Here is a 14,082-nt window from a genome sequence, read left to right as displayed (position 1 = left end):
GAAAACATTTAGCATTTTTTATCAAAGTATTTGCAAGCAGAAAAATCAAGTTTCCTCCTTCTATTTTCTCTCCCCACAGCTACAGACTTGAATAAGCAGTTTCTTGCATTTTCTTTTAAAAAATTATGATGTGGGGAAAAAAACAGAACTGAGAAACATCAAATTAGTAAAAAGATCCTCTCAAAACTTAAGTGTTTCTAAGACACATATGCACAAATATTCTGTATCCAGGAAGTTGATCACAGAGATTAAAGAAAGCTTTATTGATTTAGATATCGGTCCTTTACCATATTGCTATTAAACTTTCCCCCCCACATTATGAATCACTACAGCCCTCTGAAAGCAAAACAGTTCAAAAATAAAGCTATTTGTCTACGTGGTGAACATGTAAGCATACCTCTTTAATTAAATAAGCCATATGGGAAAAAGTCAGAGGTAGGAAAGCAGGACTTTTTCCACTGCTACCCATTTGTTCCCACCTCTGTGGTACATCCTCCCTTGAGCCAGCACAGATGTTTGTAGAGTGAATCAGCACAGAGGAAACTGAATAAGGAAGCAATGTGGATTAAAAAAAATATATCTAAAACTTTCAGCTGTAAGTGGCCTGACCGTATCAGTTCACTAAGTTTTGAATTCACACAATTTCAGGTATCTTTTTTTAATCACACAGAGAACATTTGAAGGCCATTTTACCCTGAATCAGTTCTCTGATTTAGCTCACCATAAGAGAAGGGATGGGTACAACAAGGACACAAAGGAAGAAAGAAAATGGGATTGCTTTTTTAACGACCGACTGACATAAGTCAGATGAAGACATTTTAAAACTGCAGCTTAGATTGTCAAAAAATTTAAGAGAGGTGAGTGTTATGAGTAGTACAAGCAAACAAAAATAATGACATCTTACACAATGAGAAATATCGTTTCTGCCCACTTTTCAGAAACTGCAGCTATTACTGCATCAAGTTTATACCTTTTTTCTATTTTTTATCTTCACTTCCATGAGTGGTACCCATATATAAAAGAGATACTGGAGCAAAATTCTAGAAGAATGGTTTCCTGGCAACTTCCTGAGGCCATGAGACACTCAGAATCTAAGTGATGCCTTGAACTAAAGTTAGTGTCAAAACAGCTGTGGTCAGAACAGTGGGGGAGGAGATGCAATTAGACTGAAAATACTAGAGACACACATTACCTATTTGTAAGGCACAATTCAATTGTTTGCACGATGCTCAAGACGGAAGAAGGCAGGAAAGTATGATCTCCGACTTCATAAAAGATGAGTGAATCATCATACAGTTACGCTGTGATTGTGATAAAGGGCAGCACGACAAACACAAAGTCTTAGGACTCCACTTTCCTGCCCATGACAAGATGGCAAATCTGCGATACCAGGGTAGGGCGGAAGACTACCAACTTCATCACGTGATGACGTCCATATCAACAAAAAGGTTCCTTTTACATAAAGACCCTGTATACTTTTGTGCATCTACACAGCCACGGCATATAGACCTCCTCCACCCACCTATCACCACACCCTCATATATCAATTTTTCCCTAGACATCTGTAGTGGAAACATGGAAACTTCAATTCAATACAATATAAATATTTTCACAATGACAGTAGTTAAGTAATGGCATTGAGTAGAGAGGCTGTTGAACTCCCCCATTGGAGATTTTCAAAATTCAGCAGGACAAGAGCCTGAGCAACTTAAAAGCTAGATCTGCTCTGTGCTAGAGATTGGACTAGATGACCCACAGAGGTGCCTTCCAGCCTGAAGTTTTCCATGACTCGGTAATCTACCCAGATCAGTGTGAGCACATTCTTAAGTTTCTTTTAAGCAGTTGCATTATTTTCTTACAGAGCTTGTCTACATTATTTTGAGATAATTTGGGTGAGATAATTTGGGGAATAGATGCCAGCCTCTCTCTTCCATTATGGAAGTTTGGAGAGACTTTTTGAGTACATTTTAATTTTTGCCTAATGGAATTAACAGAATAATTTCTTATGCCAGAATAAAATATTCCACTCCTAAGCTTATTCCCCAATAATTATTTCAGAACTGTTAGTTCTAAAGAACTTCACATAGACATTCTTGGAAACATTTTCAGAAGACAGAGTAACACTTGAAAAGCACGTGCTCAGTAGATGGCTAACAGTAGTTAAGTGAACAGTTTGGATTTGTTTTGAAAGAATAAGTTTTAAAATAGAAGAGTTTTCTCATATGTAGAAAGTTTGGTGAAGGCTATGGCTCTGCATACCACTGTACAATAAATTCCTGACTTCAAGGACAAAGTCCTTAAGCATCAACCAAACAACAAAATAAGAAATTGTTGAGAAGTTCACGTGAAATAACTTACTGTTAATTTCATCTCTCGTAACTGGCAAGTCCAACTTGGCTTTACAATCCACGACTTCTTCAGAGGTGTTAGGCACCCCATTGCTGCTTCTATCATCCAACAGAATGTCCTGCTGGACAGATGAGGTGTCCATGGTAAAAACGATCCAGATCCAGGGAAGTATTTCTTTTAAATTTGCTGCCAAGTGAACTACCAAGTCCGGTTTCTCTCCATTAGCAACAACAGCCTAGAGATGTTAGGCAGGAGCACAGTTTTTTGAGCTTTTCAGCTGTTGGTGTGCAGCAGACAGTTGATAATTCCAGGAGATCATGAAAACAGCTTGCAGTCAAAGTTGTAATCAGCAAGGAGCTGCATTCTCTATAAACAAATGTATTTAATTTACAAACGTTCCTTAGGGCTTTGAAAATACCAGTTAAAAAAAGCAAGCAGTACTCACAGATTATCCACCAGCCCACCAACTTCAACAGGCAGAACCATGATAATAGCAGAGGCAATAACAAAGTATCCAGATTTTGTGAATAGGAAGTGATCTATTTAACAGCATTTTTATTGTCACTTTTTTTTTTAAGTTGCATTAATACACCAGTGTAACAATGCAACAACATAATATTCAGCAAGACAACTGATTTAAGATCACTGTCCCTTTTAATAGAAATGTTTCCTTGGTCTCGGCTTTAATAAACCGGACAACATTCAGAATAGCATTCTGCTCTGTAAATCACGGCCTGGACTTTCATACCACATATTTCATCTCAAGGACCTAATGCTATTTAAGTTGCAATTACTTTAGTTAGAATGCAGGAGGGAATTCAGGCTTTTTATTTATTTAACTGACATCATACTGTTTACTTGCCTGCAGAGCAACCAGTACTTATCACTGTACAGAGCCCGAACTACTAATTACAGCGTGCGCTGGCAGTTAGAACAAGGCCCAGGCTGCAGCCCAGTGCTGGCCTTCTCCTACAGTGAGTCAAGAGGAAGATTTCCAAACACAGTTTTTATAGCGTTTGCAAATCATTCTCTAGGCATTCAGATTGTACCCGTAGTTATAAACCTTGTCACTTGATACAATTTGATAGAAGCTGTTGTAAATAGTCACTTCAGTTGCCTAAATTTTGTTCAAATAGATACTGACAACTGAAATCAGATTAGGAGATGTTACAGATTCCTGTTTATTAAAGAAACACCAGAAATCCCCAGTTAAAACAAAACGGGAGGATTTCAGGTCGGAGATATTTTAGCTGCATTTTTTACACAGACATTTTGAGCAACATTCCTTCCATACCTCCAGAGAGCCCTTGTGTAACTGCTACTGCACCAAGCTGCCCTGGTGCACTGCTCATCACCAGGGTGTCACAGAAACTACCAGAAGTTCAGGGTACACAGGACTAGATCAGTGCCCCTGCCTCCTGGCCCACACAGGTGAGCCGTGAAGCTGCCAGACACCTGAGGCATGGTTCTGAAACAGAACTGTCCACCGAACAGAAAGATGAAAACCTCCACTGGAATTTGTTAAGGACTTTAAAAGCGTTTCTGTGTCAGAAAGCTTACAATAGGGCGGTCTGAAAGAACAGCTGTCACATGGCAAACAGACAGCACACCAAGTGACAAAGAGGAATCACAGACAAAAGGCAAGGACGATTCAGAGACTGCTCACACCTCTGCAAATCAAGAGGACGTTAGAGGGTTTGTTACCCACCAAGAACAGCGCCCTTTCCTTGCCACAAGAGCGCTCGCTCTAAGAGGGGATTTAAAAGCACCTTTTTACAACCAGGGTCTCCTGTGTGACCCATTCCCATTAACAGGTTAATGCATTTGGCTCCAAAGCCCTTTATGTACCCTCACCTTAGCCCACCCACAGACACGCACACCCCACGGCAGCCCAGCCGTGCCCTCAGAGGACCGGAGCGGCACCGACCCAGCCCGCCTGGCCGCTCGGAAGGGCAGCGGGGCCCGGCTCCAGGCAGGCAGGGACAGGCACCGGAGGCCCTACACCCGCGGTGCCGGGCCCGGCGGCTCCCGCTCCCCTCAGGCCGCAGGGCGGGCAGCCCGGAGCCGCCTCTCCCGGCCTCCCCACCCCCGCGGCGGGCACCGCGCCTCAGCCGCCCCCTTCTCCCACCTCCCGGCCGAGCCCCCCGCAGACCTGGGGCCGCCCAGCCCGGCTCTGCCCGAGACGTGGCGCTGCCTCCGCCGGGAAGGGGAGGAGGGCGCGGCGGTGCAACGGGTTTCTCCCTCCCCGCCGGCCTGCCCGGCCGGGACCCGCCGCCGCCTCCACAGCCTCCACAGGCGCGGTGCCCGCCCCGCCGCCGCCTCCCTCACGCAGCCGGGCCCCTCAGCGGGGAGCCGCGGCCGCCGGGGGCAGCCGGGCAGGCGGCCGATGCCGGCTGGGTGGCTGGAAAGGAGGCGGCTTTTCCTGACGGACCCTTCCGGCAGCAGAGGGAGGGGCAGCGGCTTCCTCAGCCGGGCCGGGCCTCCCCTCAGAGCCGGGGCAGGGCCAGCCCGCGGCGGGGGCAAGACTTCCCTGCTCCCTCACCTGCTTCACCCTCGGAAATTAAATGTGTGCCGAAAAGCGACGCGCCCCTTGCAGCTTCTCTTGTCCCTCCCCGCCGCGCTTGCTTCCCAGGCGCCGAGGCCCGGAGAGATTTCGAAACGCCTCGGTCTGTGCCCGGGGGAGCTGCCTGCGCCCGCAGCGGGTTTGGGAGCCTCAGGCGGTTTTGTGCCCGAGGACGAGGCACCAGGGGTGTCCTCAAGATCTCTGCCGAGCCTTTGAACGTGGTGGGAACCGGCAGGATGCCGCCGGCAGATGCTTCGAGCCTCTGCTTCCAGCCAGCCCTCTGTCATTGCCCGCCCCAGGCTCACAGTGCTGGTGCTTGTTCGGTGCTCAGCTCCTGGGTTTGGCTTTTTTTTCCACCCCTGGTTTTTTTTTTTTTCATATATTTTTTTTCCCGCTCTTTATTCTTTTCACATATACACAATTTAAAGAAAACAACTGCCCCAAACCTACACTGTTATGGGCAATTGCTTTGCCTTTTGCGTCCTTCAGCGGCTGATCTCCTCTGTATGCTGTTTTGCAGGGGCACATTTCATTTATATCACTAAAATCAATTTGCTCATTCCATTGATCTAGAAGGAGGGGGTGACTAATTTCCACCAATTTCAACCCATTTCCTACTATGATATTAGCAGAGGCACCTTTGCCCCCAATCCTTCAGTGTGCTCATATTTAACTTCACACGCTAGGCACCCTGATCTCACCTGTCTTATTCACGTTCGTGCAGAAGTGTTAGCATTTACTGGATTAGAGTCTGGGGAGTTCAGTAAAATGTCCTGCTTACGTCGTGTTTGCAGCATTCCTGATGAGCTTTTCCTCATGAATCAATCCTTAAAGGCTTTAGCATCTTGCTGGCATTGGGCATCCCAGAAATCCTATGGGTACCAAGAACTGTCACATCACAGTGGTATTTCACAGAACTCTTTCGTTCTGCACTTAGGTTTCTGGGCTTTGTTTTTCTACATTTTTTCCACTGGTAGAAGTAGCTGATGTCTTTATAGTGAGGTTGGTGAAGAGTTTATTGGTTGGGTAGATTGTACACCTGGCATTGCTAGAGCCTCTGTATTGTGCAAAATGTCAATAAATATGGCTGGAAAAACATACATTTCTCTAAAAGTTCCCATCATTGCCCCCTTTCTCTGAACCTTTTAATTTTCATAATGAAAATGCCTTCCAACATCGTATTATCCCTCTAAATATAATTGCTGTGTAAACATACTTAGTCAGCTTTTCCAGGTATGATCCAGGATATAATCCTCTTTGCTTTTATTAACCTGCCCAAATTATCCTAAATATGAACAAGAACACACTGAGCTGTTTCTCTGGGAAGATGAGAGGCTGTCTGACTTGTAGAAGTCAGGAAGAGAGTTAAACCAACACTATCAGTGAGTCTAAATTGTTTAAAGAACTCAGTTACAAACCTGTCAACCAGGCTCCTGACACATTGCTAATGGCAGTAACTGGGTGTTTTCCTGTAAGCATTATGCAGAGGTAGCCCCCAAGGCAAGATTTGGAAGAGAACATTACTTCACAAATTAATTCAGGAAGAGGGTTATTTGCAAGTGGAAAAGTAGGTAAGCATGGATCCAAGTGATGCTGGCAAGCGAGATGGCCAAACATACAGACTAGATGAGCGTGATCAAGAAGGGTTGAGTAGTATGCACATCGCATAATTTTCTTAGAGAATTTATTGGATGAAATGAATGACTGAATTCACTTATTGTGCCTTTTGCTGTTCACTAATTCAGTCTCAGTAAGAGAGCTACACAAATATCACAAAAAATACACAACATACACAAAAGTATATTTGGATATACTTTCAGTATATTTGGATATACTTTCTTTATATTTTTTCTAACAGCAGCTATTCTGCCTTCACCAAATACGCTTCCACATAAGATGCCAAGGACAGTATGGTGAAGAAGACTAGAATGTCTAACGCTCATTCAATCTTTTGCTGTGTCTGTATTGTAAGAATATAAAAAGCAGGACTTTTGCCTCCCACACAGAGCTCAAATTAAGAATTAATGAGACACTAATGTAGCCTTTCAGTTCGAATATTTGTCTACATTTTCTTCTTTATTTTCATGCCATCTAAGACAATATATTGCTTGGGCAAACCTCCAAAGTATCTCTAATTTTACTTAGTAGTCTGCTATATGGCACCAAGCCCCCCAGCTACAAAAATAACCACTAGTTCAGAGGCTGCCACCCAGGAACGACACAAAGCTGCAGCAGGCTTAAACAGGCTGCCTGAAGGAGAAAGGGGATCCTTCGTACTGAAAGATACCTATCATCAATAAGTTTTAACACGACAGTGAGGTGTCATGGTAGTTGCTTAAAATGTTGGGAAAATCATCAGGCACTAACACGAGGCCTTGAAGTGAAGAGATTCCTGTAAACTTGCAGGAGACGTGTTTGTGTGCACTGCAGTCTCTGTCTCCAGCAGAGAAAGAGCCAATGGCATTTCCCAAAGTCTACAGAAATTCCTCTCTCCGAGAGCTCTTCTGTTCTCCAGACACAGAACTCAGAAGGTAGCGCACTGGTCCTTTAACCGCAGCCAGCGCAGCATTCCTCTGCCCTGCAGCACGGCTGCCTGCAAAGCTGTCCTGCCGCCTTCTCTCCAAGCAAGCTCTCTCAGACCTTAATAGGAATTGTCCTATTTGGGAACCCACAGGGCCTTGCCCCTAAATGGGGAAGGCTGATTTATTCATCTTTACTCTGACAAAAAATAAATTAAAAAAAAAATAAAAAGAAAATGTGTTTAATGCCAAATTAAAGAAATGAGCTAACAATTAATAGGTAAAGACAGACCATTTGCAGAATTACCTATCCATCAGGGTATTTTATTTATGCACTGCAATAACCTCGGCTGAAAACATCTTTCCTCTCACTCTCCCCCTTCCCTTTCTGATGCCTTAAGGGACGGGCCAAGCAAAGACCAGAAGTTCTGTTAAATTCAGAGTCTATCCACAAAGAGCTGCAGAATTTCACCCTATTTCTCTCACTGTAATGAATGTAAACATTCTTGAGAAAAGGCTGCAGCTTCTAAAACATGAACTCTGTGTGTGCGTGGATGTGTCAGAACAGCACCAGCCGGAGAGGTGGGGGAGAAAGGCTCCATACTCTGCAGGAGCAGTGGGTGGCACTCTCTGCACAGCACAAAACCCGTGTGTGGAGTTCCAGTTATTATAGCTACAAACATGTTTTTTCTAAATAATTCCTGAGCAGAGATCTTGTTCTCTAACCACTGACAGAACCATGTTCCAATTCCCTCTGCTTATTGCATACTTTTCTGCTTACATCTTTCTATTATTTGGTGTCACTCAGTCTGCAAAAACTTCATTAAAAAAGAAACCTGTGCTAACCACATATAAATAGCTCCATTACTGGCAGACTGCAATCAGGCTTAGGCGTCCGGCTCTTCTCTCCCAGCCACTCACCCAAAAAAAATGATTTTGTATTAAACACAGACTATGCAACTAGCACTCAGGTCTTGAGAAATGGGCTTTATTAAAGACTGCCTTAATATTTTATTTTTAGATTTTAGGTACTTATATGTTTTATTTATATACATGAAGCATTTATACAGCATTCTGCCCCAACAATTTTCAGTGTGTCTGTTTTAGAAGGGATAAGTTTAAAGTGTTACTTTCCTGACTCATTTCTATAAACAGGGGAGACACTCACATGTAACAGTGGTGTGTCTGATTTAACAACAGGACTCAGAAGGGATTTAATCAACCTTTACTCTACATAAAAGAAGCCTGGGAAAGTATAAAAAGCAGTGTTGTATAACAGAAGGTTTGCAGATGAGAATTCTTGCGTACAGAAAATAAACTAAGATTTAAGGCCTTGTTACTGAGAGTGTCTTGCCAATGCCCTCCTCCTGTTTAAAGCTGGATTCAGTTTGGTCACACCAGCTGTTTTGAAAAACAGAAACTGCTAAGAGCTGCATTAATTTCTGTGGAACATTCCACTATATTGTCCCTGGGTGAGCAGGGTTAGTTTTGGTATCAGGATGCCTTACATACTTAAGGAAATGAATTCATAAAGTTCTCTTTCCATGTATCAGAGTATGTTGTATGTGTATGGAGGGATGGGATAGAAATTACTGGTTTTTAGTGGTTTTAAGCTTAGCTTTCCCACAATAAATGATTTTTGCTGTCAGCCTGCGAACAGTAATTTTCTTTTTTTTTTTTTTTCCTCTCCTGCAAATGACTTTCCCAGCCTGGGGCTACTTGTTAAGAAAGTGTTGCCATTGCATGTAGAAATCCTAACTACTAACTTCAATAACTTCGTAAATGTCACTGTTCCACTGCAATGTAGTGCTTGCTTCAGCAACCCAGGAGCCCCCAGAATGGCACAGTACAGTACGTGGGCTAGTCCTTGGAAGGACTCGCTAAAGGAGCATGGATGCCTTGAATTTTTCAACAGGTGGCTCAATGCAGGGAGCAGGACACTTACTTTCTTAAAAATGTCTCAACGAGTGTGGAAGAAACTTGATCTTGCCTGTTTGAGGATGTGCAGAGTTGCACCTGCATCTCTCCTTCCACAGCCCAGTGGGAATGGGTACAGCTCACATCTAGGCTGTGTAGCAACTATGTGCTCTGTCTGCATGCCTTGCCTCATGGCTGATACCTTCAGCAGGTAATTAGACATCTTTTGGTCCTATTCTTGTGTGTTGCCTTGTGTGGGAAGTTGTCCATGCCCATGCAGAGTCCCACTGCCTGCTTACAAAGGGAGCTGACAGATATAGAACACAATCTTCACAAAAGCTATGGTTTGAAAGGGTAACCAATCTGAGCTGAAAATACTTTTAAGCAGACTGCTATATGTTTGGTCCTGAATTCTGGGTGTTAAGTCATTGCTAAGCCATAGTGATGGAGTGTTGTGCAGGCAGGTCTTGCTAGCAAGGGGATGCCGAGATAAGAGAGCACAGACATACTAACAGAAACTCCTAGGCCAAGAACAGAGTAAACACAAACACAAGAAATCAGCATACACTTGTGTCTGTGCTACACTTCAAGGTCTACAGCTTGGAACAGCAGCATAGCCCACACAGCAGCCTATTTGCCTCAGAAGGATTATGGGTGCCTGCACTCAGATGACCCCTGGAAAAGAATCCAAATAACAGGGATGTAAGATCCTTAAAAAGAGAGCTGCATTGCTAGACTTGAACATGTTCCCTTTCTTTCATTTGGATATTTTCTATATTATTTTTCCACTCCTGTCCAAATGACAAAAAAAAAAAAAAATCACTTTCTGAATACCCCTTTCTGCCAGCTAGTCCTTGACTTATGTCCTCAACAACTGTGCATTAACAGAAGGAAACAGCAGATGGAATCTCTGTATTTACTGCTGTCACACTGAGCCTCATGTGGAAAAAAAAGTAGATTTCTTGTTTCAGGGATTTTTGAAAGCTTAACATGCATTTATGGTGACATTGCCCTGAGATTTAACTGTGAGTGTTAAGAAAAGCAATGCGCCACAGTGTTGTGCTACAGAGACCAAACTGCCCTTCAGGCAGAAGTGTTCTGCTTGAAAAAATCCCTTTGCTCTCCACACCCCCCTCTCCTGCCAGAGATGCCAAGTGTCCTGGGCTTTGTGTTTATTCAGAATAGACATAACGTAGATACATCTGCTTTTTCAGTTGACAGGTAACTCAAAGAAATATTACATAGGAGAAGCAAAATGTAAATCTGAACATGAGCAGTCACAGTAAATGACTGACAAGGTCATAGCCCGGGAACACCATTTACACAAAATTTGCCCTGAAAAGAAAACAGTGAAATAAGAATTGACCACAGAAAAATTATTTGCATCTTCTTCCTTCAGTGCAAGGAGGATAAACAACCCAATTTAGCTACCAAGATATTGCTTATGTGCCCTTCCACTGAAGGGGTATTTCTGCCCCAGCAAATACAGCATGGTCCAGGAGGGGAGTGAGCAGACAGAGCGGTCAGAGTCCTGTCCCCAATTCCTTGTGAGCCTTGGGCTAATCATGTCATTATTTTCTCCAGGTGTCCCCGGTTTGTACAATAAGTGATAGCAGGCAGCCTCAGCTCAGAGGCACTGCAAGGATTATGTGGGTATCTATTTCACCTCTTTGGAAGTTGAGCATTATTTTTACAGAAAGGGCGTCAAACCTGTGGCAAGTAGCCCAGGATTCCAGATGAGTTCAGTGTCAGCGTGCAGTCAGTGCAAGACTGCTGCCTCAGTGCCTGCACACAGCCTCTCACGCTTTCACTAAAAGGTATAAATTCAAGACATTACTTCCAATTTACACAATGAAGAGAACAATACGGAAAGTCAAATACAAAGCACATCCATGTATCTATGACAAAAATCCCTTGGTTTTCTCAGGTATCAGTCCTCCAGCTTCATGCTCACTACATGTACCTGCTTGGACCCCAACCGAAGGTGTTATCCAGGGATTTTGCACTGATGACATTGTCCTCTGAAAGCCGAGTGAATCCCTGCCTTTTGGGAAAGGAGCAATTCAGGACTTGCCATGACAGTGTCCTTTGTCCAATAGGAGCCAGCATGGGAATTTTCTGGGGAAGGCATGACAAACCCTGACACGACCTGGGCTGGCAGTGTCCCCACAGACACCAGGCAGCTGGAGCCTCTGAGGGCTCCATGTGCTGCTTACCAGGGAGCGTTTGTGTCACTGAGCCACATAAAAGCAGCTCCAAGTATAAAACCACAGTCTTTTGACCAAAACTTTTACCTTTAAAATAAACTACTGAAACTCCTTCCACAGAGCACAGGAATCAACTGAAGCTATCAGTGCGTGCTCACTGATAGCTCACCTGCAAGGACAGAAGACTTTTTGGTTGCTGGGGGCTATAGGGCTGGCTGATGCTCATTGCAGCGTGTCTGTTACTGGAAAGGGTACAGGAGAGGTTCTGACCTGGAAAACCACGAAATGCCACGGAAACGAGGAGCTTCCCCTGCCCTGCCATGATCTCCAGAAAGGCTGAGGGGCTCCTTAGGGTGCCTGGCAGCGGTCCTTCCCTTTCCTCCTTGGAAAGGGATTTTCCCTCCTTGGAAAGGGCCCTTCTCCCGTCTCCCCTTCCCCTGATCATTCCAGCCCGTGCTCCGGGGGCCGACGGGGCGCACTTCGCCCCTCATCTCGAACCCCGGCGGCGGGAGGCACTTTTCCCCAGGAGGCCGCTGGGGGAGGCTGCCCGCAGGGGCCGGGCCGCCTCCAGCCCCGGCCGTTTCCACACCCGGCGAGGACAAAAAGCGCCGGGCCGGGCACCCCCCCCGGGGAGCGGGGGGCTCGCAGCGGCCACCCCCGCTCCCTGCCCGGCCCCGCGCCGCGGGTGCCCCCCGGGGGAGGGCAGGGGCCGGGAGCGGCCGGGGGAGGGGGCGAGGGGCGGGGAGGCCGGGGGAGGGAGGGGGTCGCTGTCAGAGGAGCCCGCCCGGGGCACGGCACGGCACGGCACGGCACGGCTCGGGGCACGGCTCCGCAAAGCCCGGCACGGCTCAGCACAGCTCGGCACGGCACGGCTCAGCTCCCCGCACCATGGTCCGGAGCTTCCCCGGTGCGGGGCTGGTCCTGGCGGCGGCCGCGGCGCTGTGCCTCGGCGGGGCGGGAGGCAAGGTAAAGCCCCGCGGCCCCCCGGCGGGACGGGGGGGGGTGTCCCAGGGAGCGGGCTCCGGGGGGCGGGGGGGATGCAGCGGCGGTCCCGGGACGAGGGGATGCGGAGCGGTGCCCCCCGGCCCCTGCCCAGCCGGCGGCGGGGATCGGCAGCGCCTCGCGAGGCTCGCCCCGAGTCCAAAGGGCAGCGGGCGGCACGGCCCGTGTCTGAGTCGCCCTGTCTGCTTCGGGACGGCAAGCATTGCCAAAATCTATGCAAGCCCCGCGGTAACCGATGTAACGGCATTTCCAGCCGAAATGGGAGCGCTCGCCCAAAAAGCATCCATAAGGAACAGTAGCCTGGCATAAGGGAGCCAAACAACCGCCTTGTGCCCTGTCACTGTCCCTGTGCGCTCCAGGCTTGTGCACCTCGTCTGTAGCAGGACTGGCAGGTGAACCAGGTACCTGGCGGCTCTCAGGACAGGGACCTTGGCATAGCTGGGAGCCACGAGGTGAGCCCCGGGGGAAGCAGAGCGGTGGTGGAAAAGGCAGACTTAGAAGCAAGGAGCACCCCATAACTTGGAGCAGCTGCAGAGCAAACCCTGGCTGTGGGCTTTGAGAGGGGTGAGCAGTCCTGGTCCCGCTGACACAGCGGGGACTTTTCCTGTGGACTCTGATAGGAGCAGGATTTGACACTTCTGCTAGGGATTCTTAGATCCACAAAGGATGAGCCACTATGCTATAAAAAAATATTCCATGAATGTACGTCTTTTGTTACATATAAATATATAAGTGTGGGGGGGTTGCTTTCCCTGTGGAAAACAGCATTGTAATTCAGCCTGATACACCAACTCCCTGCCACAGCACATATGAATACAGCAATGACTTTGTGGTTGAAACGAAGATGTTTTATCTCACTCTGGTATCCTAGGAAGATAGCTACATCGAGAACTTAATTAAGCCACATTTTTGCCACTGAAGTACTAAGTATTAACTTCACAAAGGTGCACACAAATCTATTGAATTGTACAGTTGTGGATTTTTGTCTTTTGTCTCTCTTTTAACTCAGAATTGCATCATGTAATCTGCAAGTTTACTCTCCTCTTGGGTTTGTTACTGGAGATGAACAACTCCCTCATCCAGCTGCGTACTTAAAGTGTATAACTTGATTGCTGCCCAAAGTTATTACATCCTTCCTGTGCTAGTTTTGTTCTAATTCTGCTTGGGCAGTCATGAGGCAGAACAAGTATTAGCTGTGTCGTGTGCCTTTGGGTGTGAGTTGTAATAGTGGGACACTGAATGTGTCAACAAGCTCTATTAATTTTGCTTGATTTTTTTTTTCCCCTTTCTGTTTCCTAGTCAGCTTCTGTTGTTCTCTAGTTCTGGTATCAGGACTGTTTGATTTCCCATCAGACAATATCTGAACTGGTTACGTATTGACCACTGGTACCATAGAAAAGAAACTGCCTCCTTAATGAAGCAGCAGCAGCCTCCCACTTACTTTCCCAGACATGACTTCTTGTCATGTCAATTATTCTTTTGATCACATGTTGCCTATAGTCTCTAAACATGAAGAGCAATTTCT

General features: G+C 46.2%; 2 protein-coding genes across 9 annotated transcripts in view; one reads left to right on the top strand and one right to left on the bottom strand.

The window, feature by feature from the left end:
* The window catches only part of GOLGA3 (golgin A3), a 28,806-nt gene extending 23,893 nt beyond the window's left edge, over window positions 1-4,913 (bottom strand). For 3 of the 5 annotated variants that reach the window (XR_007163354.2, XM_048063867.2, XM_048063870.2), the window contains exons 1-2: window positions 4,502-4,763; window positions 2,359-2,715 (exon numbers count right to left, since the gene is read on the bottom strand). Coding sequence is in view for 4 of the 5 variants with exons in the window: in XM_048063867.2 (XP_047919824.1) it covers window positions 2,359-2,491 (133 nt within the window). In the remaining variant the exon portion in view is untranslated. Of the gene's footprint in view, window positions 1-2,358; window positions 2,716-4,477; window positions 4,764-4,891 lie in introns of those variants that run through there. The other 2 variants (XM_048063869.2, XM_048063868.2) reach the window with 2 other exon arrangements.
* Window positions 4,914-12,307: 7,394 nt separating this feature from the next.
* The window catches only part of LOC106031230 (uncharacterized), a 32,704-nt gene continuing 30,929 nt past the window's right edge, over window positions 12,308-14,082 (top strand). For 2 of the 4 annotated variants that reach the window (XM_066979125.1, XM_066979123.1), the window contains exon 1: window positions 12,309-12,521. In XM_066979125.1, coding sequence (XP_066835226.1) covers window positions 12,444-12,521 — 78 coding nt within the window. In that variant the 5' untranslated portion in view covers window positions 12,309-12,443. Of the gene's footprint in view, window positions 12,522-14,082 lie in introns of all 4 variants that reach the window. The other 2 variants (XM_066979126.1, XM_066979124.1) reach the window with 2 other exon arrangements.

This window comes from Anser cygnoides, chromosome 17, assembly GCF_040182565.1.
Source record: "Anser cygnoides isolate HZ-2024a breed goose chromosome 17, Taihu_goose_T2T_genome, whole genome shotgun sequence".
NCBI classification, from domain to species: Eukaryota; Metazoa; Chordata; class Aves; order Anseriformes; family Anatidae; genus Anser; species Anser cygnoides.
This window is presented reverse-complemented; position numbering and strand designations above follow the sequence as displayed.